This window comes from Cetorhinus maximus, chromosome 10 (assembly GCF_964194155.1).
Source record: "Cetorhinus maximus chromosome 10, sCetMax3.hap1.1, whole genome shotgun sequence".
Lineage (NCBI taxonomy): Eukaryota > Metazoa > Chordata > Chondrichthyes > Lamniformes > Cetorhinidae > Cetorhinus > Cetorhinus maximus.
The window spans coordinates 65847734-65875366 of NC_135888.1; the positions used below are offsets into that span (position 1 = coordinate 65847734).

Below are 27633 nucleotides of genomic sequence, written 5' to 3' on the forward strand. Positions count from 1 at the left end.
ATCCTCTTTACCTTAACAATAGTTAGAATGTGGAGCTCACTACCATAGGCAGTAGTTGAAGCGACAAGCATAGATGCATTTAAGAGGAAACTAAATAAACACAAAGGGAAAAGAAAGAGAAGGATGTGTTGATGGAGTTAGATGAAGGGAAGTGGAAGGTGGTTTGTGTGGAGTATAAACAGCGGCATAAATCTGTTGACCCAAATGGCCCATTTCTGTGCTATAAATACTATGTAATGCTATGTCTTTAACCTTCCTTCAGGTCAAAAAGGTCTCAGCGTGATGACGTTTATCTCACCTGTCAATTTATCAAGGCTACCTTTCTTTAGTGGTCTAGTGACATGCAGCATTCTTATTGCTTGCTTTAACCTTGTGACGCCATTACCAAGCAGCTTTTAAGACTGCAATGGCCCTTTCGTGTTTTATTCAGAGCAGCCAGCCATCTACAACAAGGCTCAAACTATGTGCTTACACTGGGTTTTATTCCATTCAATAAGCTAGAGTGCCTGATCCCAGAAGGTTTGGCAAGGCGAGCAAATGTGTTTGTGTCATCAAATTACTGATTTTTTTTCTCTCCTTTTGCTGACTCAACTAGTACACCATTTCTGTTGCTATCTAACAATTTATTTTTGCTCAGTGCTCCATTGAGTCACTGACACCATCTACTTGGAAGTCATAATGGAGGGAAGGTCCTCAGGATTTTGTCACCATGTGCAGGGAGGTTCCCAGGAATATGTCAACAGTCACATATTTCTAACACAGAGAAGCTTAAATACCACAGCAAGAGAAGATTGTGGATACAAGGAACCAGTTATGACGACTTCCTTCTCCATCTTCTTAGCTTTTCTTAACCAATGGCTATGGTCCATGTGTGTCTGCAACCTGATGTCTCACTCAAGAGGTCACTTTTCTATTGAGGCTATACTAAATCAACTAACAGCTGAACAGGTCCTCACCCAATATACACATATGGAGTTTCCAACAGAGAGCACACGATACCACATTGGCAACAGGTGTCCAGGACACCATGACCAGTTACATCATGTCAAGCATGGGCAAGCTGATTGAGCGCAGACCAAGAATCGAACCTGTGCCCTGCTGGTCCAAAGGCTCTGTACCACAGCAGGCTTTCAAGGTAATTTAATGCCAGTTTGCCATCCTGTTGCTGCTTAAAATATTCTCTCTCCTAGTGAGTATATGAAACATATGTATGTTGAGTCATACAGAGCTAAAACAGCCCAGTTTTGATTCTATGCTTACTCTGCGGGGGCAGCAGTTGGAACACTAAGAGTGGTATTAGTGTCATCTTGGTGGAAGCATGGAGGGAAATGAAAGAAAGCAAAATCAGCAACGGACAGTTTTCCCAATTGCTAACCAACAAATTCTAAGTTAAGTACTGGGATATGTTGTTATACACAGCACTATTGAATATTCTGCCAGCACGCCCTACTTATGGGCACATGGAAGTAACCACTTAGCACGGTAGGGAACTCAAAACACCTATGACACCAAATGCCAGCATTGTGGAACTGGAGAGAGTCAGTAACATAGGGTGCTGATTGGGAGGGGCTATAGCCCAGTGTGAGGAAGCTGGATTATGAATAGCATAGGTTGGTGACTGGAATAAGTTACTGAGCTAAACATTATGCTATTTTGTTTGGGCTTTATGTTTTGCTTCGAATTGAAAAAAGTTGTTTTAGTCTAACCCCACAAAAGATTGACCTCTTGGTTGAAGCATCGGGTTGCAGACACCATGAAATGAAATAAAAACCCAGAAAAGTTACATTAGTAGTTCACTCCAAGTTTTCCACCTCTTGATAGCACTGACCTCTGCTGGGAAATGACTCCCTAGACACAGCCCCCTTTCTAAAACCCCTAGTCATCAACAGTTAACCTCGAGTGAGCGTAAGCAAATCACTCAAAGCCCACACCATAGGTGAGCCCATTCCAATCCTCACCCTGCATCCATACCCACAAGCTCTCCCAACAGGGGACTTGGGATGGCTGCCATGAGTGGGAACCCTGACCAATAGTTCCCATCGCGAACTGAGAGGCACAAGAGGCCAATCTTACCACCCTTACTGTGTGATTTCTCTGATGAGTACTGAATCCTTTCCTGTAAGAGCTGAGATGTATCAGCATATGTAATACCTCTGGAAATTGATGCCTCTGGATCAACCGAACAGGTATCCTATTCTGAAAAATACAATTGGCAATCCAACAACTCAGCTTCTGAGGAGGCCACCCATTCTGCCACATGTGCAAATAAGGAAGATTTAGCTCAAAGCAGTAACTGCATTGTTAGGGATAAAAATTCAGTATTAGAAATATTGACAAGACGTGTAGCAAAATCATGATAACCAGCATCTAATACTAAGTCTACATTGAATATTAACTGCCTGTTTTCTACCCTACAACAGTGATTATGCCTCAAAACTACTTCATTGGCTATGAAGCGTTTGGGATGGCCTGAGAAAGTGAAAGATACCCTAGAAATGCAAGCCTTTTGTTTTTGCTTTGAGCAGATTAGGGAGGGCGAAAAGAAAATAATGATAGGTAGCACGGGAAGAGATGTAAGTGACCCAGCAGCAGTCAGTGATGAAACGCCCCCGGAGTAATTCTGAAAAATGTGCAGCTCACTAACACTAATGACGAGCAGACAGCCACACCCAAGAACATATCCTCAAAAGATCACTGCATCACATCTTCATACTCTTCCGTCACGGGCTACATATGCCTTAACATTCTTACTGATCGGTAGCATTAAAAGCATCTCCCAGAAATGGACTTTACCTTACAGGCAAAAGTCATATGCATACCAACACACTGCTAATGATTGGAGGTGATCAGGTAGATTGACAAATAGGTCCTCCTGGAACCTGATTAAAGGTAAAATCCATTCATGAGCAACTTCAGATACATATTCTATTTGATATAACGCACATCCTGTTTCAGCAACCCCTCCAATACTCCAATTACCGATGAAAACCTTCAGGCCTCACAATTTCATCACCCACCACACCACCAAAAGCATCAGGAACATCAAAAAGCTACTGGGCCAAACAGCTTAATGGTAAAGTTAAAAATTTATGTATTTGAAGCAAAACAAATGCACTCCATGCAAAGGATAATAAATGCCCAAGTTACATACAGCAATTAACTGCACACCTTTCACTCTGTCATCAAAATGAATTGTAATAGCTAACTCAACACATGGCTCCCCCACCCATTACCCTCTATGTAACTGTTGGGGTCCTTCTGCTTGTCATCCTCAAATTCCTATCCCACCCCCTTTGTCCATTAGCCTCTGTACAATTCTTAATCTCCTCTCCCATTACCCTTTGCATTGCTTGGAATCCCCTGCTCACTATCATTCATTACTTCCATGCCCATCGCCATAAAACTTGCAACCCATGCCTTTCCGCCATTCTCTCATTGCTCAGGAATTCAACTGCAGGGGGAAAAAATTTGCTCTTCTCAGGGCACAACCCTTTCATATCCTTAGAGTTTCAAATGCACCCACAGATGTCAGATAAAGATCTGGATCCTGAAAATCTAGAGCATTCATTGTGGACACTAGCCAATACTACAGAAGTGCAACATACCCCCTAGAATACACTGCTTGAAATGGTGGTAGAAGAGAAGGGAATTGGATATACATTTGAGAAGAAAACATTTGCAGGGCTCTGGGGAAAAAAAACAGCAGTAGGAATAAATGAATAACTCTTCCAAAAGAGTCAGCACAGGAAAGAAGGCCCCAATAACCTCCTTCAGTGTTGTACAATTCTATGCTATTGATGGATTAAAGATTGTGTGCACAGAAACATGCACATTCTATTAAAAATAATTTAATAATTAAACACTTCATTTCATAGTTCAAAGAATCATAACAAGCATGGTGTTTGTAATTTCATGACTGAATAACTAAAGTCTCACAACTAATACTGGGATATTTGCATTAGACTCAAAATCAAGCTCCACTTGTTCGATTTCTTCAAAGATTTGGGATCATTAATTATGGCATTCACAAATAATAGCCTTCTGTTCCCACGAGCTACAACAGCTCTCATTTCAGGATCCTTAAGGATTGTCTACACTAAACTGCTCCCAACAAAACACACTGGCAAGTCTAGCAACTAGAACTTCATGAAGATAATATTCACTGGACAATTCCATTAGCAGCTCCTTCAGAAAAAAACAACTTATCTCCTCTCAAACTCTCAACCTCCTGATGGAAGGCTTTCACTTAAAAAGACATGCATTTTCAAAGGAAGCTCCTACATGAACTGTGGATACTTAATACACTGCTACCTTGGTGGGCCTGTCACTCATACTGTGGTTAGCTTGTCTCAGGAGTAAAGTTTCCAGAGCTTGCCCAATGGCTTAGCAGGTCTGCATATTAAGTCACTGAAAAGTCTTAAATTGTGATCTTCAGTCTCTGTAGAGTGCACTGATCACAACTAGTGTTTCTGCTCCCAACTGCTGCTCAGCAGCTCTTCCTAAGAGTGTGAGACTACATACAGTGAATGAAGGAGGGATGGGGCTCTATTTCCTCTTGCCAATGGACAAATAGCCCATTAACCTTTGTAAAGATGTGAGGAGCGGTGCAAGAACAAACAAGGGCTTCCCACAGTTTTAATGTTCAACCTCTCTCAAATGTTCTCCTTCCTCCTCTTAAGACACAAGCCTTAAGTTGAGGTACAGTCCGACAGCAGAGTACCATTCCTAACATACAAACAGTGTCAGCAGGCTATACAATTGTGGAGAACATTACAGGTAAGCCAGGGCTAAACCCTCCCTACACCAAACGTCCATGATACCCATTCTTTCCCAACAGGGGTCACCGGATAGTGGTAACCCTACTACAGCCCCAGCTGACTTGGGAACCTCTCTGCATCTACCCAGTAAAGCATTTTCCAGTGCATTTCCAAGGCAACTCAAGTTTGTGTCTCAAGGCTGTGATACACGTTTACAGTTTTCTCCATAAATGTTCTGTAGCTGGCTAATCGAGAGCACAATCCATAATGAATGCAAGTTGGACTGTACCTACTGCTGCTTGCAGTGCCCAGCTACCTGGACATACAGCACAACAGCTTCGGTGCCCAGCAACCCGGAGGTTCAAAACATCAAACCTTTCTCGCTTCAGCTACTAGGCCACTTGCAAGAAACCCTTCCAGTGTTTGCCATACAACATTAAAATTAACACAGCAACAGAAAATAAGATATGTGAGCAATTAGAATTAAGGTATCAAAAGTTCAGGAGCCTTTGCAAACAACAAAATGAGATTACCTGCACATATGTCTATTTTCATACAATATATAAGTAGATGGAGACAGTTTTAGTTTGATTCATGTTCCTTCCCCGCCCTGATGCTTGGTGTCAGAGCGGACTGGAAGAACACTGCACAGAGGAACTGAAAGCCAACATCCTTACTGAATAAAATCTCAATGTACAAGTTTCGCAGAATTTAATTTGGAGCAAAGTACTGGTAAAGAACACATGCACGTGCATTAGCATTTTCACCATTCGTGCCACTAACATTTCACGAGTGAAAACAAAAGCATTACATACATGTGAAACCAGCACTTGTCAGCATACACCCTGCATAGGTGCTTCACATTCCACACAGGTACCACAAGGGCAAAGGGGTGTTGACGACTGATAAATCCTTACAGGTTTCCACTGAAGGAGCCACCAACATAACTGCCATTCTTCAAATAGAAAATTGTTCAACTTATATCTCTAGTTTTCTCTAATCTTCCACATTGGGGTTGTGGGTGTCTGTCACTTTCCTAATATAGACAGGCACATTACTACAAAGATCAGAACAAATAAGGGTGACCATTCAGCCCAGTTAGGTCACTACTCTATACATGCCGACAATTTCCAACAAAGCACCCAACCCAATTCTTGAACTATGTATTTGCCTTCTACTACAACTACAGATTCTGATCAATCTTTGTAAACGGAAATTCTGACTTTAGCTCTGACCTTGCCTTTTGTTTGAGTTTGTATTTTCTATAGCTTCATTTGGATTGAAGTCTTATTTACTGCTTATAAGCTCAACAGTCCTTGTTCAATGTCCACTGTGCACATTCCTAGCAGATCTCAGCTAGGATAGTTGTGGGGTGATGCCTGAAGCATCCTTGGGTTGGAGACTGGTGGTAAAGCAGTGACTCCCCTCTATAACTTCTGCTGCAAAATGTAAATATCCAATCAGAGCTTGACAGGGCTCAGCTGCAATGCCGTCCAAAGCTGAACGACTTAGCTCAGCTGTGGCTCAGTTCATAGCACCCTCGCCTTTGAATCAGAGGGTTGTGGGTTCATGTCCTACTCCCGGAAAACCAAGAACTGTGATTGTACTCGAAAGAGTTGCAATCTGTGACTGTTGATAACTCGAAAGAGTTTGAGGGAGGCAAAGGCAGAGAGGGAGGCAGAGGCAGAGAGGGAGAGGAGAGGAGGGGGGAGATTTAAATTCAAATCTAGCTGAATTCTTAAATACAGTCTCAATCACTGCACGGCTAGTTAATCTGTGTTTAAATACAACTCGTTTCTTGTTGCTCTCTGGATATTTTGCATTTGAACTGCAATTGCACTTCAAAACAAAATACAATTTGCAAATTAAAGGCTGACCAAAGCAAAACTGAAGTACCACATCCTAAACAAAAAGATGTTGCTGTGCCGAATGCCTTTTGCCCCTAAAACCGAAGGTTTTGCTGATTATTTCGATGCACTGAAACTAACTCATCTGCAATTTAACAGCTGAGGATCAATAACAAGAAGAGGAGTTAGAGTTCTGAAACTCGGAGTAACTCGCCAAGGCTTTCAACAGCACCTTCAAACCTGCGACCTCTAAGGACAAGGGCAGCAGATGCAAGGGAACACCACCACCTGCAAGTTCCCCTCCAAACCACACATCATCCTGACTTGGAACTATATCACTGTTCCTTCACTGTTGCTGGGTCAAAATTCTGGAATTGTCTTCCTACCAGCACTGTGGGTGTACCAACATCACAGAGGCTGCAGCGGTTCAAGAAGGCAACTCACCACCACCTTCTCAAGGGCAATTAGGATGGACAACAAATGCTGGCCTAACCAGTGATGCCCACATCCCCTGAAAGAATAAAAAGAAATTAAGCTCACTTCCCTGTCACTTCAATTTTCAAATAAGCCACTAAGTGACTTCATCTGGTGACTGTTGGAGGGCGGGGGTGGGTATGGTGACATGTTAGAAAGAGGACGGAGCTGCACAGGGAAAGCTGAGTTGTAGCTGTATTGCCCATATCTACCAAAGAGCCAGCACAGGCATGATGAGCCAAATGGTTGCCTTCTGTGATGCATCTTTCATTGATGAGCACTCTCAAAAATCAGTGTGTCCTGATTGGTAAAGGTCTGCCAGCACTTCCAGAGCCGGCTGTAGCTCACCTCAGATCCAGAGTAAAGGCACTGTATACTTTGCCCCATCAAGCTGTCTTAGACATGGTACGGGATATTCTGTAAAATACAGGGCAAAGGAATCAAAGGTTATCGGGGTCAGATGGGAATATGGAAATCGAAGCACAAGATGATCACCCATGATCTTATTGAATGGCAGAGAAGACTCAAGGGGCCAATTGGTCTGCTCCTGTTCCTATTCCTTATGTTCATATGCTGCAATATATCTCAAATGTACAATGACCAGCTCCTGGTGCATCAGTGAGACATTTGCATATCAAACTTGCTGAGTGCGATGAGCATGCTGAACTATGGGGCTATTCTACATCATGCATATGCACTAGCTCTCATTCCAGAACCATACTACTGAGGGGTCTGGCACGTCACTGCATCATGGCTACCAGATCAAATTGGAATTTACCAGCAGCATTCAGTCTCAAACCAAGGCATAAGGTAGGTAGGTCACTGGTGTTTGTATGTCTTATAGTCACTGTGGTCTCCTGGAGTCACCACATTGCTTTTAGGGGTGGGGATCCAGAAATGAATTTCCCGGAGTATTTTTCTGAATTAGTTGGGGGGATGGTGCAGGGAAGAGGGGTTTTGGGTCATGCTGTGTAGAAGTTAGAGATGAAAGTGATAGCCGCGATGAATCAGCTACTCTTTTCCTGCACATATGTTTCTAAAATGAACAGAAGGGAGAAGCACATGCTGCCAATATCCAAAAAATCAAAAAAAGTAGTGAGATTGAGTTAGATACCTGTCATTTGGCACCATAATAACTTGATCTATAGAACAGAATGCCAGGTTGTGCAGTAGACCCTAATTCAGCCAGAGCGCACAGGTTTATGGTAGGTAAAGATAACTCAGTGGGAAAGTACATCATCTGGGGTTTGATTCCTGATCACAATTCAGTAACAGAAGCTGAAGTGTGTACCCCCAGACGCCAGGCAAAGACTGCAGCCAACTGGCCTACAGCGCCCTATGCAGTGGCAAGCACTCACTTCCCAGGTTCATCCATGATGAATGGCCAATTGGTGAAGTACTGAAGTATATCAGTGGTCTTGGGAACTCCAACCTAGCTCAAGTTGATACATTTGAAGGAGATAAAAAAATTCAAAACAAGTTTAAAACAGCGTAACTATAATTAAGTCAAGTCCTTGCACGATTTGTCCAAGGGATCTTGTCCTTCAAGTAAACCAAGCCTCGAGTCTGCTCCCTTCCCAAGATCTCCACTAATAATGCACCTTTCAGCTGCACAGAAAGACCATGTGGATGGCAAGTCATTACTTAAGCAGGAACACACCATCAAGCCACAGTCTTGTACTTCCTCAGGCAAGGCATTTGCACGTTAACAGACACTTTCCCATGGCAAACCGCCAGACACCTCCGAGGCAAATCTACACACCCCCACTGGCAAACAAGCTGAACTTTCTCCCCTCAAAACATTTACTGAAATTGGAAATCTGCAATCCCTCAATTTGACTTTGCCAGCCCTTGCTTCATAAATCTGAATTTTGCCATTGGGCTGACTGCTGTTCTGTTTATTTCCATCAACCACAGGTGGAGAGACTAAGTCAGCTACTAACTGATCATTTCCATCGTTCCCTTATTTGCATCTTCTCTCCCATGACACTCCCACCCAGTAAACAAGTGGAATTATATCCAGTGCTAAATTTCCTTTAAAAGTAAATTACAACTGCCCATGACTTGTCCCACTTATTGCGGAGCAGTGAAATACCAAACAAAGCCCACACATGGTGCAGACGGTTTAGCTCACTTAACCCTCAAGGCCTGGTGTTGTATAGTGAATGATCAGTTTCCTCACACTATTCGGTTCAGTAGCTCCTCCCAGCCAACACTCTGCGACACTGACTGCATCTCTGCTGCTGATGTTAATCCTGCTTCATCACACCATAGTTCAGTAACCTCTCCTAGACTGAACCCTCCAATACTGACTATAGCTCGACTGATTCAGCTTCATCACACCATCAAATTCAGTGACTCTTATGACTCAGCATTATGCAGACGCTATTCACAAAGTCAACTGAAATGGAATGAGAAAAAAAATCACAAGGATGCCAGTGTGGCTATTTTAATAAGATTTTTTAAATAAAGAAAAGTTCCTGCTTTAATTTGTGGAGGGGCTCTAAGTTTAACCAAACAAATGCCTTACGAGACCACAGCTCAGAGAGTTCTAAAAAATTACGAAAAATGATTAGAGATAGAACACCTACGGAATTAATTACTTGAGTTTAAGTAAGCAACATGTTCCTGAATAATGTTTGATCATCAATGGTGGCTGCTAAATCATAAGCTGCAAAATGTAAATATAACGTGAATTATCACAGCACTTCGACATCATGTCCCATTTTCTAAAAATAAATGCAAATTCAATCCTGTAGTGGCAGAATGATTTATAAAATGCACCCATGCTGTCCTTAATATTTCCTCATTAGCAGGACAGCAGAGTTACCATCAGAACTCAATTCTCATCCAACTGAGCATAAAATTCCTTGGGGGCTAGATGCAAGCCAACTCCAAAAGAAATGATGTGCTGTTTTCTCCTCACTGTCTCACCCGTCACAAGGCAAAAGAAGTGATATAGATTTTACAAATCCCATGAAATGCATTTTGTCATCCACCCCCTCTATAAATACATGCTCTTCCATTGAAACATCTTGTACTCATACTCAAGACCTTGGGACAGAGGGGAAGCTTGCTATGCCAGTTTAAACAGGCTAAGCCCAACTTCCTCCAGCTCATAACACCACTTCCTTATGGATGCAGATACTGAAAAGCTTGGAACAAAGCCCAGTTCTATTTTCTTACACTGCTTTGCTCAAAGGGTGATTGCAATTGGTAAAAAGAGCAGGATCTTGTCAAGCAAGTTACAATCAGAGGGTGTTAACATGTCCCTAGCTGTACTGTGTGACATTTACAGCACACTGCAGAACGTGTTATCCAGCAATTTAAGTAGGGTGGAATACAAATGATTTGGCATCTTCTACTCTTAAGTAGAACAGTAAGAATTAACAACAGGTTAGAATTACGATCTTCATTATAGAAGGGAGCTGACCACCACAGCACTCATTTACAACTGCATTTTTACACTGTCCATTCAGCTTGCTCGCCAAGTTTAGTAGTTATTTCCAGCCTGCACCCTTCCTAATAACAGCAATGCTTTGACTCAATGTTGGACTCCGTAACCCTTCCTAGTCTCAATGTCTATGAGGGGAGTACCTTAACATCAGACTCAATAATTCCTCTCATTGTACTTAACCTGGGATTATTTTATGGGACAGGGTAGGCAGAGAGGTTCACTAATTGCTCTACCTAGCCTGAAGGTTCTTGAAGAAGAGAACAGAAGGAGCTTTACGCAACAATCGCCACCATGAGCACTTGTTGGGGCAATGTAGTGGGAACTTTGCTTGCAAACAATCCCAAAGCTAAGTTTCACAGTACTCAATGGAGTGGTATATATAATGTAAGGGTGCTTAATATGGTCAACAAAGGCAATGGGAGTAGGCAGGTTTCCCTTCCCAAACCCTCAGAAATAGAACTAAATACAAATTTTGTAGGTTTTTATGTAAAAATGGGAAGGATAGCAATTGATATCTGCAATAAATTATGGTGTTTAACCCCCCCCCTTTCACAATATGAGAGTTAATAATGTGTGTGTGAGGGGGTTTAAAAAAGGTCAGTGTCCACCTGTTACATGACTCATTTGTAGTAGTGCACATTAGTTTAAAATAATCACCCATTTTAATGTAAAATAAACCCTACATCATACATTTAAAAACAACCATGCTCTTTCTGGTAAATCTGACTTCCACCATTTCCTGCTCAGTGTTGATAGCACAATTACAGTCAATGTAAATGGATACACATAGGTGTGGAGGTAGCCCCAGCATGCTCACTTGTGGAAAGACCACATCCAAGTAAGACAAGCCATTAGTGGAGTGAATTAATAAATAGCTTCAGATTATTTATCTATAAATTTTCTATATGCTGAGACAGGAGCACACCCTGTTGTACTTTTTAATGCAGTACCTGATGAGTTTAAAGCTTGCAGTATCATTCGAGATATCACCAGGAGATTTTGCCTTCAAATGGTTATGAGTACCAATGCATCAATTGCACTCTATAGACCTTCAGTACAGAGAGCAATTTTTGAGTTCTGCGTTCAATATAACTGTCACAATAAGGTCTTAGAGGGAGGGGCTCTCACAAATCTGTCTCTAAGCTCCAGCTGCAAACCGGCAGCAGGGTAGCTCTGGAGGTCTTCGTATTTTTTGAAAATCATTCTTCAGATGTGGGAATCACAGGCAAGATTGCCATCAATATATTGCCAATCCTTGGTTACCCTAGAGGTGGTGGTGGGGAAGCCTTCTTCCTGAACTGCTGCAGTCCTTGTAGCAAACGAGCTCCCACAATGCTATTACACAGGGAGCTCTAGGATTTTGACTCAGTGACAATGATGGAATAGCACAGATATATGTCCAAGTTGGGATGGTATGTGATTTGGATAAAGGTTTGAGAGGTGATGGGGTTTCCACATACCTGTTGCCCATTACTCGCACATCTTCAAATATTAGGAAAGGAAGGATGCATGTATGCTAAACAAGGGGTTCCAAACGTCACCTTATTCACTACAGAAATTAACTCTTCAAATACAATATGACCTGCACCCTAAACCTGCAACTTGCTGCATTACTCTTAGGGAGTTGGTGAACATCTCTCTTTTGCAGAATAGTGCAGTCTATAAAAACATTTTCATTGCACTGCAATAGACCCTGGATCAATGCATACCTGTCCTGTGATTTACTGCTTTGATCAACACGATCACTTCCTATTCACTCTAGTGTAGAACTCTAAATTCTAATGGGTGCAATCACTCATCACAATCACCGAAAAATCAAACATCTGATATAATTGATATTCTTGATGTAGTACGCCTTTAGCATAGTAATTTCGAATGTACTTTGAACTATGTTAATTAAAAAGCACTAAGAAGCCATACACAGCATTTTCTTTACAAATTTACTCCATCATAAAAATGTTACAGAAGGCCCATACTTTCTATATCACACTTTTCATCTGGCTGCTGAAGGAAACATTAGAGGGTCAAATGAGCATTTATATTTAGGACCATTGGCAATACCAAAGTAAATGTCAAATTCACCAAGGCCCATGGTCAGAAAGACTGTTTTGATCTTACAAAAAAGGCGTCTTATCAAAGTATGCTTTCACGAATCTGAAAAGTATTTTTCAGTGTTGCCACAAGTCATGCAAGATCCGCGTGCAAAGAACTGGCAGCAAAACTGGCAGTAAAATTGGCAATAAGAAAAAACCATCACAGTTGGAATTCAGTATTTCTTGACATATAATTACCAAGGTCTATAGTGACACTATTAAGCACTTTACTGGCTATCAGCAGGCCTTGGTTTGGTGGTAGAACTCCCACCTAAGAGTTTAAAAAAAAAGTCACGAGTTCGAGTCCCACTCCAGTGCAGCACTGAGGGAGCTACACTGCATTGTTGGTTTAATGTTTCATGCAAAAGACTCCAAGGCTCCTCTTGGGTATACACAGAAGATCCTACACCACTATTCGAAGACCAGGGAACTTTTCCAAATGGTCTGGCCAACATTTATTCTTCAACCAACATCTAAAACAGCCATTTGTGTCATTTATTTCATGGTTGTTTACAGGATCTTGCTTTGCACAGGATAGCAGCTGCATTTCTTATGTTACAACAGTGACTTCAAAATTAAGGATTTTGATCAAGTAGAGGAACGGTTTCCACTGAAAAGTGGGTCAATAAATAGCATATATTTAAAATAATTGGCAAAAGAACTAGAGGGGAATGAGGAGATTGGTTTCTACACAGGGTGATGGAATTTTTTCCTTTATTCTTTAATGGGATGTGGGGTTTGCCAGCAAGGCCTACATTTGTTGCCCATCCCTAATTGCCTTTGAACTGAATGACTTGCCATTTGAGAGGGCAGGTAAGAATCAACCACATTGCTGAGGATGTGGAGTCAAATATAGGCCAGACCAGGTAAGACTGACAGATTTCCTTCTCTAAAAGGATTGAACCAAATGGGTTTTTTTACAACAATTGATGATAGTTATCATGATCACTATTACTGAGTCTAGCTCTATATTCCAGATTTATTAATTGAATTCAAATTCCACCAGCTGCTGTGGCGGGATTTGAACTTGTGCCCAGAGCATTAGCCTTTATTGGTCCAGTAACATTATCACTACACGAGCATCTCCCCTCCAAGGGGGTAAGAGAAGATAAATCATGTCTTTGGATTTCAAATTTGGACTTAAAATCAAATGTGATTGCAGCTCTACCCCCCCAAGTGGCAAAGCTGAGCACTCTGAAGCGGAAGTATTGTAAGCTGTTCTTGATTGATTTTGATTCATTGTCTCTTACATGTATATGTACTTGGAGAACTAATTTGCATGGTTAAGGAGTAAGGCAGGGTTGAGATTAAATTGAACAGCTCTTTCAAAGAGCCAACACAGGTACAACTTGCCAAATGCACCCTTCTTTGCTGTAAGATTCCATGGCTATACTACAAAAGTACTTGAAGTCTTCTTTCTTTCCAAAAATATACTTTATTCATAAAAATTGTAAAACTACATTACAAAACATTTTGAATTGAACGTTACAGAAAGTGCAATAAAATTCAACTTTCCTCCATACAGCATGTTCCACTCCGAGATGCCTCTATACAATTTCAATTACCCTTGATTTTCACAATGTATATTCCATGTCAGGCATACAGCCCGAAGGGTTCTACAGTTTCCAGCAATTTGGTGCACTATAACTGAAAGGCCTTAGACCGAAACCTTTCTCCATTATGCCTCTATGTCAGCTCCTGCAGCTTTAGTGTGTCCCTCAGCATGTAGTCCTGGACATTGAAATGTGCCAGTCTACAACACTCTGTTGAGGACAACTCTTTGCACTGGAAGACCAGCAAATTTTGGGCAGACCAAAGAGCTTCTTTCTCCAAGTTGATGGTTCTCCAGCTGCAGTTGATGTTTATCTCTGTGTACATCCCTGGGAACAGCCAGTAGAGCACAGAGTCCTGGGTCACGGAGTTCCTTGGGATGAACCTTGACAAAAACCATTGCATCTCTCTCCAAACCTCCTTTGCAAAGGCATATTCCAGAAAGAGGTGGTCAAGTCTCTTCCCTACCACACCTACCTCGAGGGCAAATTGCGGAGGGATGAGACTCCGGCATGTACAAAAGTACTGGAATTAACTGTAAAATGCATAGGGACATCTTGAGGTTGCGAAAGGTTCCATTTAAAAGTGAGTCTTTCTTGACTGATCATTTTACCACTTGTAAATTGTTCCAACTACTACCTAGCCCTAAATACATACTCATTAGAATATACAACATGTTCCTGGGCTTTTATATCAGATATTAGAACTTGCATTTACATAGCAGCTTGAATATAGTAATACACCCCAAAGTGCTTCATGGAGGGGTACCAAACAAAAGTCAACAACAAACCATAGGAGGAGTTTTAGGCAGATAAAAGATAAGTTTTAAGGAGTATCTTAAAGGAGAAAGAGAGGAAGAGGGGTTTGGAGAAGGAAGTCCTGACCTTGGGGTCTTAACACCTTAAGGCATCGATGGGTCAATCGGGATGCTCAAGATGCCAGAATTGGGAGGAGCACAGGGAGATCGGAGAGCTGGAGACCTATAGGAAAATGCAGAGATAGGGAGAAAATAGGCCATGGGAGGATTTGAAAAGAAGGATGAAAATTTTAAAATCATGGCGATGTAGATCAGTATACACGGGTGACAGTGAATGGGATTTGGTGCGAGTTAGGACACAGACAGCAGGGGTTTTGAGGGTAGAAGATGGACAGCTGGCAAGGCATGCAATAGAATAGTTAAGTCTATAGCTAACAGGCCTGGATGAGGGTTTCAGCAGCAGATGAGCTGAGGCAGGAACAGAGTTGGGAGATGTTACAGAGATGGAAACAGGCAATCTTAGTGAGAGCATGGATTCATAAGTGGGAGCTCATTTTGAGGTCAAATATGACATCATGGTTCAGTCTCAGACTGATCTAAGGAGAGTGATGGAGTAGTTGGCTAGGGTACAGAGTTTGTGGAGAGGGCCAATAACAATGGCTTCAATCTTAATTTATATATATATATATATATATATATAAATAAATAAATAATTTTTACTCAGTAAGACAGGATATCAGACATGTAGTCTGACAATTTGGTGAGGTAGGTCTGGATGCGATCAACGCACATGTGGAAAATGATGCTGTGTTTTTGGATGCTGCTGTTGACTGGCAATATGTAAATAAGAAATAGGATAGGGCCAAGGATAGACCCTTGGGGGACAGAGATAATGGTGCAGGAGCGATAAGAGATGTCAATCCAAGTAATTCTCTGGCTATGATTTTACCCATAAGAATGGAACCAGGTGAATGCAGTCTCATTCAGCCAGACAGGGATTGGGAGGTGGATAGTGTGGTTAGCTGTGACAAAGGTTGCAAACATACCAAGTAGTATGAGGAGGGAGAAATCATCAATATCACAATCAACTGGGACGTCATCTGTGACATTGCTAAAAGCTGTTTCAGTACCATGGTCAGGCAAAAACCTGATGGGAGGAATTCAACCATGGAGTTCTGGGAAAGATGGGCACCAATTTGGGAGGTGACCGCATGTTTGAGGACTTTGAAGAGAAAAGGAGGTTGGAAATGGGGCAGTGGTTTGCAAGGACAGAGGGGTCAGTGTTTTTTTTGAGTAGAAGGGTGATGATGGCAGATTTGGAGAGGGAGACAGTACCTATGGAGAGAGAATCATTAACAATATCAGTTAACAAGGGAGCCAGTAGGGAAGTTGGGCGGCCAGCGGTTTAGTGGGGGTAGGGTCAAGGGAGCAGGAGGTGGGTCTCAAACAAGATGAGCTTGTAATGAGTATGAACACACTGCATATTACTGGGAATTTACAGCACTGCACATTGGAATACATTATCCATTTACTGGGTGACAACCAATCAGCCTACTGCCCTCCAGCAACTAAATGCATGAGCTGAACTAACTCACTGTCAGGAGACCTGCCAGAATCACAACTTTAGATAGCTGTGAGGAGCGTGAACCAAATCAATTGGTATAGGAGGCAGAGAACATCAAATCAGGAGGCTAACATCACAGCCAACTACAGAAGAGAGTTAATCATACAAACATCCATTCATTGCATCAGTTTTCCCTGCGCAAGCACCTTGCCCTCTATTTACTGGCTCTATGGCTATCCATCTGGCTAGCAGACAATTCCATTAAATATTTTTCCCATTTTCTCTGCACCTTGAATATTATGCAGCAACTTGTATGCTCCACAAAATACTTAAAACCATTCCACAGTGCCTTGACAGACAGCACTTAGCTTATCTAACTCCTCTCAGAACAGGTTTTTTAAAATAATCTCGGTGCAAATATTTGACACATTTCCACATTATCTTATGCTGTGATGTGAAAGGGTGGGGTGGGAGTGGAGGTCGTAGGTTGGGCTGGGGTTGCAGGGGGTGGCTAGAGAAGAACAGTTAAGTTTTACAGGATGCTAAAACTGTATTTACTATCTAGCTTCTGGGCCTTTAACTGCAGATTTTTTTTAAAGGAAACTGTTCTTGAATTGGCTGCTTGCATCTCAGCAACGACATGGTGCTTGATGTTCTGCATTCTGCAACAATAAAGCAGTAACCTCCCTGCCAATAGCTCCGAGAAGCACACAGAAACCTCTGTTCAAGTCCGTGTTCAAAGAGCGGCAGGAACAGTAGCAAGCCAGCTGCTGCAACCCCACCCTGACCTTACTAAAGGGAAAAAAATCAACCCCTCCCCCTACAACCCTTGCAATATCAGTTAGGCATAAACAAACACTACAAATATTTGAATGTCTGAATCTAAAGAGGCAGGGAAGAGCAAGAGAGAGAGCAAGGGCATGCGAAAGAGAGCACGACAGCGAGAGAAGGGAGGAACTAACCTTGCATTCCTGTCTTTACAGCTTTCTCCACAGGCTAGGCCAGTCCAGGGAAGCAATGGAGAATGTGCAGTGTGTGGATCTACTCACTTTCCACACACACACTGCTTCAAGACAAACCAATCAGACGCAGACATTATTCAGTGCCAGCCAACCATGACAAAGCTCATTAGCTATACATCTTGCTCTTTTGGTTAAAGAGCCCGAACCACTAACAGTGGATTTTATTCAGTGGGATTTTTTTTAAGCCATTAATTCCCACCGGGAAAAACCCGAACAAAGCGTCAGTCAGCCTCCCTTGGGAGAAGCTAAGGATAAGATGTCGGGAACAGCACAGTAGCTTTGAGCTAATTCAGCCAGCCCCTCTGCCTGCTGTCTCACAAAAATGTGCTTTGGTCATACAGCCCACAGCACCTACAGGAATAATTACCGTAAAATGCTGGTATTTACTCAAGGGGAATTTGTAGGTCATTTCTCAAGAATAGCCATCAAGTTTCTGAATGTTAAAGATAACCAGAAAACTACAGAGTTCCACAAATTCTCAACTTTAAAATCAAATAGGTTTGAAGGCAAACAAACTGTGAAAGATACTTTTGGCCCAATGTATAGCAAAACACATTAGTGTCCTCTTAAAAATGTTTGCACCCTGTTATAACATTCATTTCTTTTAACCTCATTCAGGCGAGAGATGCTCATATTGTGGGCTGGAGCATCATGCATCAGGCTTATTGCAAGTTACAGGCAGAATACACAGTTTACCCTGTTCAACCCCAAATTAGATAAAGTGCAAGTTAAATTCCATGCAAAGCTCCTTCTTTGGGACATGCCCAGAGTCAATACAATGTACTAATTTGATACTGAACATCGTGATTTTGTTTGTCACTTTTGCATATCTCCCGAGTACACTGAAGACCACCACAGACAGTGGTCATTATTGCCCCCTGCATCGCCCCACTTACCAATGCAGTAATTTCATGGATACAAGCATGCTGCAAGGATAAGATGCTCAATACTTAATGCATAAAAGCCTCCAAGTCATCCAGTGAGCCATATTTTAACAGGAGGTGGAGAAAAAGAATAGAGTGATGCCCTGAAGAATTTCCCAAGCCCCTCATTATCTGGAAGGGAAATCGCACCAGAGTTTTGACATTTACCATGGGGAAATTAGAACTAGGGATTAATTTCCCAAGTTGTCAAACAACCTATTCCTGACAGAGGTAACCTGATGCCACAAAACAAAAATGCCAAAAAGCGATGGCCAGAAGACGATCTGCCCACATTTGCATGTTCCACAATAGCGTCATTCAGGAGCTTGTCCTCGACCCCTGTACACTCAAGTCAAATCTCAGTAATTGGGAAAATTGAGCATGAAACAGGATTGCACAACTATCCCTTGCTCAGCACTCCTAATGTGTTCCTGAAAGAGTATGCTAAACAAAAATCACTTTCCCTTAAGAATGTAATAAGGTTGTGTTACATTTCTGACCTGTAATTTTTAAGAGTAAAAACCTATCCAACACTGATCCACAGCTCAACACCAAAACATCAGCATCAAAACACAAAGACCTCATTGGAAATATTTTTTAAAATTTTAAATGCAAAAGTCATAACTTAAACAGGTACTAGGAACGAAGGAGCTCTGACTGTGGGCAGCAGCCTGGACAACAGAGGGCGAAACCTCAGGAAAGCCCTGTCAGTCAGTCATCCGGTGAGTCATTCAGTGGTAGCTGAAGAAGCAATGAGAAAGGGAGGGAAGAGGCCATAGCAGGTTCAGAGTGGAATCAAACAGCAACGTCAAACCGGCATGCCAAGCTGAGGGGCTTTGCGTGCACAGAAACCGTGCTAAATTGAAATTACGGCAGCGCTATCTGGATAAGTTCCTTATTTTATAATCCGCGCCAGAGCAAAACAACAATTTTGGAACACACTTTAAACAGAGGATATCTGTATTGACATCTACATGGCAGAGCTGGTATTACAAGCACAAACAATAGTTTAATTAACCCAGATCTGGATCACCAGATACTGAGGGCTCCCCGAGGACTTGTAGTAGATATGTTTCACATCCATATCTGCCCATATTGAAATAGAAGCCCCCAGGAGAAGTTAATTGCAACTATGGGAAATACCAAAAAGTCATGACTACCTTTGGGTGTTTATATGAGAAAGGGATCAATCCAAGGCTGCTACTGACCAAATAAGGGTGGAGCAATACAAGTCAAATATTTCACTTTCAGTAAAACGACGACGCGACAAACAGGACCCTACGTGACTGCGCTACGTAATTCAGAGCCCAATCAGGTGCATCAAGAACGACAGAACTTGCCTGCAAAATTCCAGCACTCAGCTGCTGATCACAAGCTTGCTGTAGCCCTTGCAATGACAAATTCTACAGGCACTAGAATCACTGGGAAAAGTTAACCAGTTTGAATACTGATGAGTAAAATTCAATTAGGATCAACTTGCAGCCCTACACTGACGACTGACCCAAATCATAGAATCCTACAACACAGGAGGCCATTCAGCCCATCATGCCCTTGTGAGCTTTTTCAAAGAGCTATCAAATTAGCCCCACTCCCCTGTAAGTTTTCCCCCTTCAAGTATATCTCCAATTCCCTTTTGAAAGTTAGTACTGAATCTAGTTCCATCACCCTTTCAGGAAGTGCATTACAGATCATCACAACATTCTTGTTTTTGCACTCCATACCCCCATTTATAAAGCCAAGGGCCCCATATGCTTTTTTAAACAACTTTATATCAGCCTTCCACATTCAAAAATGCAATTTGATTACAAATGACATGCATCATTGAAGCCAATTTCATAAAGAAAGAAACCTAGAAGCAGATCCAATGGGCCACAGACAGCGATACCATGGAACCTCTTGGCTATGGTTGCTCTGAAACCCATATGGCATTTAACAATTTCCTTATGCCAGATATTGAGCTAACCGGCCTTCAGTTTCATGCTCTCTCCTTCCTTGAATAGATGAGTCATATTCGCTATTTTTCAATATGATGGGACCTTTCCAGAAACTAGGGAATTTTGGAAAATCAAAACAAATGCACCTACTACCTCAGCAGCCACTTCTTTTAAGACTCCAGGATGAAGGCTATCAGGACCTGGGGACTTACCAGCTTTTAGTTCTAACAATTTTCTTTGTACCCTTTCCCCGGTGATTGTAATTGTTTTAAGTTCCTCCCTCCCTTTCACCTCCTGATTCACAATTAATTCTGGGGTGTTTCCTCATCCTCTACAGCAGACACGTCCAAAGCATGGATGTGGCCCACGAATCACCACAATGTGGCCCCCAGAGGCAGTTTTCAAAATGCTGGTAAGTGGAGTGGAAGATTCTGAAAGAAACTGCTCTTCCAATCATAGGCCGTTCCTGTCCCACATTAGCTGCTGATAGGCTCATAAGCAAACATGGGAGAGAAGCAGTCTGTGATTGAAGGAGCAGCAGTGAGTGTGCTCAAGAAAAAAAAAAGAGATATTACCAGGGGCTAGGTGCAGGTCCAGGCACTTCTGTTTTCCTGTGATTTCACAATTTGATTTCTCTCAGGATGTGACAGCTCCACTCTGGAGCCACAGACTGTACCTCTTTTAGATGCTGCTGACTGCCTCTGGGCCCTCTTTTCACCCACTCTCCAGGACAAAATGGATATTACATGGCCAACAACTTGCGTTCATATAGCACCTTTAACTTAATAAAATGCCCCAAGGCATTTTACAAGCATTCTGAAACAAAATTTAACACTTGAGTCACATAAGGAGATGTTAGGTTAGATTATCAAAAGCTTGGTCAGATGTAGGTTTTAATGAGTATTTTAATAGGAGAGCTAGGTAGACTGGTAAACAAATTTAGGGAGAGAACTCCAGAGCTCAAGGCCTTGGCAGCTAAAGGTCCGGCAGCCGATAATGCAGTGATTAAAATCTGGACCACAGAGATCTCAGGGACCAGCAGAGTGTAAGGCTGGGAGAGATCACAGATTAGGGCGACTGAACAACACCTTCCTTCTATGCTTAACTATCAGAATTCCACTCCAGACCATTGCAGAAAATTCACCAACATTCATCTCCTGTGATAGGAATCTTTTAACCATATTGGCTTAGCTGCAAATCTTTCAGTCCAATGTTCACTCATCTGTACTCACTGACCTACATTGGCTCCCTGTTCTTGAATATGTCCATTCTACAAAACTAATCCTCGGGAATCCTTCTGCAGTGTTCCCCATATCTACAGCCCCGAGAACTCCAATCTCTTGTCCATTTCCCACTTCCTTCACCCTACTATTTAGTGATGGCTGTACCTTCAGCTGCCTTGGCACCAATCTCCAAAATTCCCTCCCTAATTCACTCGCCTCCATCTCCACTGTCGTCTCCTCCCTTCAAACCCTCCTTAAAAACTATGTCTGGTCAAACTGTTGATCACCTCTCCCAAAATCTCCTGTGAGTGTCCAATGTTGTCCAATTGTGTTTCTGTGGAGTGCCTTAGGGTGTTTTACTGCACAAGGCAACGAAGATATGAATTAAAAGGAGTAAGCCATTTGGCCCCACAAGCTTGCTCCGCCATTTGATAAGATCCGATTGTGGCCTCCACTTCCCTGTCTACCTCCCTGTGCCCTTAGATTCTTGACTGACATAAATGCAAGCTGTTGTAAGAGTGTTTTGACGCCTGTAAGTCCCACCTCAAGACTATATTGGATGATAGCTAGTAAAAAGACTTGACTGCGGCACGTACCACTCAAAAAAAAAACTTAACAACAATTGCTCATTCTAAATTGTAGTTAACATATCAAAGTCCATTTAAAAAGTGATTACACTTCCCAATAATTCTACATAAAACCAATATTTTCAGTTACATGAGTGAATATGAATTTTTACTATGGCTTTCCATTACAATTGTACATCAGGTTTCCTTTGCATAGAATTATTTTACTAGCTTTATACAAGTTATTTTGTTCATGAAACACTTTTGTCCTTTAGGCTTATTTGAATGGGATCGACAATGGTCAGAACTGAAAGCAAGTACATCTGGTGCCCTCTGTTAAATCCCTTGCATCAGATGACAATTAACTCTGGTTACTCTACTGGAAAAATTAAAGCACTAAAAACTAACCAAAAAGCTTGGCCCAAAGCTAGAAGCAACTTAGATAAGTAGTTTGAAACTGCACTGTACAATATTAGCATGAAGCATTAAAATTGTTTCATTAACAACATTCCATGGCACAGCTTCAGGTGTTAAAGTGAAAACTTGCCTCAAATTAATGGACATATTTCTCTTCCCCAATTCAATATTCCTCTCTCCTTCCTATGTAAATCCAAGTTCTTTCTTACTTCTCTGGAAGCTGCAACTCAAAAAGGATACAATTCCACAAGCCTTGTATCCTTTGGCACCTTTTACAGGTGCTTGCCGTGACAGTGATTCAGCTACTCAACTAAGCAGTGCATCACAAATGAGCCTGACCCCATCACCAGAGCTCCACATATACATACCGTCCAAGAGCATTCCACTGAAGAGCTTGGGTGCATTGGGACCAGTTGCAGCATCCCCAGTCCCAAGGCTTTCCAATATGTATGGTTCACCACCAGCTCAAATTCTTTTGTACCACTAAAGAAGTGCCCAATTTATTGTTTTGCTAGCTCCAGATGTGAAGTTTAATATGTTTTAAATCAAAAAAATCTAATGGAACAGTTTTGAAGAACATACTTTTCAATTGGGAATAACAACTTTTATTATTGGTTGTGTGATGGTTCAAACTCCTAAGACTTAAGCGTGTAATCTAGGTGAACACTACAGTTTAGTGGGAAAGTGCTACATTTTTAAGAGGTGCCAACAACCTTTCAGCTGAGACATTATAACAAGGCCCTGTTGGCCTGTTCAATAGACAGTAAAGATCCTACAGCAAAGAGGAGCACTAAGCTCTTCCCAAATAGCATCAAAATAAGATTGATCATTCATCTCTCTGGTTTGTGGGCATGGCTGGCATAAAACAGACATGCAATTCTGTTTGGGGCAGAATATGGGGTTATATAAATGCAAAACTTCTCTTCAACACAGCATCTAAACTCACTTGTAGCCTATATACTAGCTCATTTCGAAAATAAGAAAAAGTAAATTGACACACTAACACAGGATATTTCATGAACTTCCTTGACATCTGATAAATGTGTCCCCAGAACAGACCGATCAGATTTTCAGAATTGATAAACTAAATTATCACTTGCTGCAGATTTGTTTGCGCTCAACAAGAAAAGGCTTGGAAATGCCACGCCCTTCTTCACCCTTTAGTGGCAGATGAATCACAATCCTTCCTTAAAACAGAACAGTACTTTCTACCTGTACTACCATTCCCACTCTTACAGTCAGTGATATTGCCAGTTTGTACCAAATTACAGGCTAGTCTGTCTTGCGGTCAAGACTCCCCCACGCTGATTACATGCATATACAAATGTATGTGACCAGGTAAGAAAAGGCAATCTCACCCACCACTGCTCACTTTACTCATTAGACAATGAAGCCTTGTACACCACCCTCCCCAATCACTAGCAATGCCAACTCCTTGAGATGCAAATAAAATCTTCCGGGCAATTACAAGAAAGAACCTTGGAAAATTCCTCCCCAATTTCCTAAAGCAACAGATCATGGTTGCCTATGACTGGCCATCTGATATGACTAACCTATGCATTCGCTCAATATGTCTCAAAGCTCATAAGGATTGCAAGAGACCATTTTTATTCATCAGATCAGTTCCAGACTTCATATTCAAATTAATCTCTCATACCATAACCCACTTGATCTCACAACTGTCACTTTATCTTTATCATTCTTCATTAGTCCAGTCAGTGATCAAATAGATCCAATTTCACTGTCAGTCTTGGTTGGATTGAAACTCTGATGAAAGGACAGCAACTCAGTACGCCAGCATGATCTTTCATAGATTGGAGTTAACTTGAGTGAGTATTTTTAAATTAATGATCAGTTGAAGCTAGCTTTTCCTAATCTTTATTTGCAAAAGCAGTTTGTTTTGTTGAATGTTTATATCAACGGCTATCTTGAAAAGTGGTAAGGTGACACAGCAGCATGTACTGCTCATGATTTCCCAAACTTTAGCACACAGATGTCAAGGAGAGGATAGGTCACTAGCTGGTTCTCCATAGGGAAAGGGACAATTACAATCAAACAGCACATCATTACACTCTAACACACTTGTTCTGGGTCAGTTTGAGAACAGCAAAGACACAGGCCTGAAAATGAGTCATCCATCTGCCCCAACACAGGCACTGAATGATGTGTAGCACAAGTGAAGAGTACCGGATGTGAGTAGCACTGCAGTGTAGACAGGAGACCAGGTGAGAATCCTACCAATTCAGGAAACAGAAGAGCTCAATATGAGGTTAGAATATTACAAATCTAGGTCCAAGGAATGCAGTCCATTTTATGATTGACCACTGAATGGAGCACCAGTAGAAAAACTTCACTGCATCAGAATGGCTTTAGAATACAACAACCTGCAATTTATCCAGTGTTAAATCCACAACATAATCAACTGACAATTTTTAGAAGGGATCTGCACTGTGCTCTAGATACTAGTCAAGCTAGCAGTAATTCACAAAATGCTAGAATCAAAGAAGAAGCATTGCTAACTGCAGAAGTGCAGAGCCAACGTTAAGTACTTATTGTAGGTGGCAGTTTAAACAGTGACTCCCCCCAATCCTTTCTATAAATATGGAATATAAGGCATGGGAAGGACAGTTAGTCATCAGAGCACAAGGCTAGACCGATGTGAAGAAGGGTTTTGCTAGTAAGACATAAAAGCAGGGCAAAATGATTATGAAAAAAGTGTCCATAAGTGTATGTCAAATACTACACTATCTGGTTATTATGGGAACATATCAAAGTAAAACATTTCAAACAGATATACCATAAATTTGGACAGAAGTCAAGAATGGGAACCAATAAACAAGAATGGTACCAGGAACAAAAGACTTCCGCTATGTGGCGAGACCAGCAAACCTGGGGTTGTTCTCCTTAGAACACAGAAGGTTATGAGATGGAAGAGTTCAAAAATAATGTGTTTAGAAAGAATAAATAAGGAGAAAGAGTTTTCAGTAGTAGAAGGGTCTATAGAAGTGGACATAGATTTAAGGTAATGGTAAAAGAACCAGAGACAACATGAGAATGTTTTTAAAACAGTAAGTAGTTATGATCTGGAATGCACTGCCTGGGAATGGTGGAAGTAGATTCAATAACTTTCTTTCAAAAGAGAATTGGATATATACGCTTTGAGAAAATTTGCAGAGCTATGAGGAAAGAGCAGGACAGTGGGTTTAATTGGATAATTCTTTCAAACAGTCAGCACAGGTCTGCTGTGTCATTCTATGACCTATGAAGGCACACTGTTACAATTATGTTGGTTCAGTTAGTAGCACCATTATGTAGTTGGTCAGAAGATTGTGGGTTTGATCCCTACAACTTACAAACTAGGTACTCTAGGTCAACCACACTGTCAGAGGGACCATCCTTTCATTTCATGCCACATCGAAGGTCCAATTTGTCTATTAAGGGAAACAAAGCCACAGTGGGAAGCTAGTAGGTAGGTATTTTGCAAGAATGAGATCAAACTAACTGATTAGCTTTATACTTTTTAACCTGCTGACATAAGATTTATCCTGAGTTATGGAACACAATGTTGTCTGCCAGGGACAAAAGATCTAGACTTCTTCAGATTCAAAGTATTTTTTAAAAATCGTACATAGATTGACAATGATGCAGCAGGAAGGAAGCCATTTGACACACTGAACTTGTACCAGCTCTTTGGTAGAGCTCTCCAATTGGTCCCACTCCTCTGCTGTTTTCCTATAACCCCTGCAATTTTATTTCTCCTTCAAGTATTAGTAAATTCTCTCTTGAAAATTACAACTGAATCTGCTTCCACCATCCCTTCAGATTCCAGATCACAACACCTTACCCTATAAAAAAAAAGTCTAATGTGACCTCAGGACCAACCCTTCTGGCACTGGAAACACTCTCTCCTTATTTGCCATCAAAACCATTCATGGTTTTGAACACTTCAATTAAGTGTTCTCTTTACCTTCCCTGCTCTAGCAAGCATAACCTTAGCTTCTTCAATCTTCCCCTCATCCCTGGTATCATTTTAGTAAAACAGCACATGAAATAGGGTTGCCAACTGACTGGACACATTCCTGGTTCCATCACATGACCTCTACCCCATTCCCCTAGCATTGGCCTCCCACACATCCATTTTCACAGGGCACCCAAAGATCACGTGATATTAAGTTTGATATTATGTGAAAGAAAGAGGAACCAACTTTCATTTTATCAACAAACTTTTCGCATTAGGCAAATCTAATCCATTAGGTTCGCATAACCCACCAGGATTCTCCTGTAGTCTTCATCAACAAAAGATTCATCTCGACGATACTGCTGCATATAATCCGGAAGAAAAATCAGAAACCAGGCTTTACCTAAGTGATTCTTTTAAATTTCTTTGAATGATTTTTATTGGTTATAAAAATATTGGGGTTAGATGAAAAAAAAGGCCATTCGACTGATGGTCAAAATTTATACAAGCAAGTAATGAAGTCCATTTCCTTTCCAATTGACAGGAGTGTGAAGCCAAGGACAGATGTGCAGGGTGATGAATGGAGGAGGTCATGTGGTGAAACCTCCGGAAACATTCCCAACCAAATGAGCAATCCTATTGCACATGCCGTTTTACTCAGAATACTCTGCTGACCGAAAGCATGAGACTACACTCAACTGTAGACCACTCGAGTTAAGCAATGCAGTGCACTCACAACAAGATCAGTTTAGATGAAGAAAGCCTTCTGGCCCATTTAACTTCCTATTTCCAAAATATCTATCCTATTATCACCCCATTACAACATTGATTTGTTTCTTAAATTGAGTTGAGTGCTCTAGCTACTCCTCTTGGCAGCCCATTCCAGCTGTTGACCACCCTATGCATAAAGAAGTGCCTCTGACATTTGTCCTAAACTTGCCCCACATAATCTTGATTTGTGCCCTCCCCAATCCTACAAACATGAATTGCAGCATAATTTGGCATTTAGATCTCAATCAAGGAAGAAACCAAACAATACCTTTGATTTTTTGGGTTTTTTTTAAAAATAAAAAATCCTTACACATGTGAA

General features: G+C 41.5%; 1 protein-coding gene across 2 annotated transcripts in view; it reads right to left on the reverse strand.

Annotated features, from left to right (window-relative positions):
• LOC144685739 (C-terminal-binding protein 1-like) overlaps window positions 1–27633 on the reverse strand; it is an 83268-nt gene that overhangs the window by 43001 nt on the left and 12634 nt on the right. The window contains exon 1 of one of the 2 annotated variants that reach the window (XM_078550568.1): window positions 17463–17564. The exons of the other annotated variant lie outside the window; for it this stretch is intronic. Coding sequence (XP_078406694.1) covers window positions 17463–17469 — 7 coding nt within the window. The 5' untranslated portion in view covers window positions 17470–17564. Of the gene's footprint in view, window positions 1–17462; window positions 17565–27633 lie in introns of those variants that run through there. 2 annotated transcript variants of the gene reach the window in all.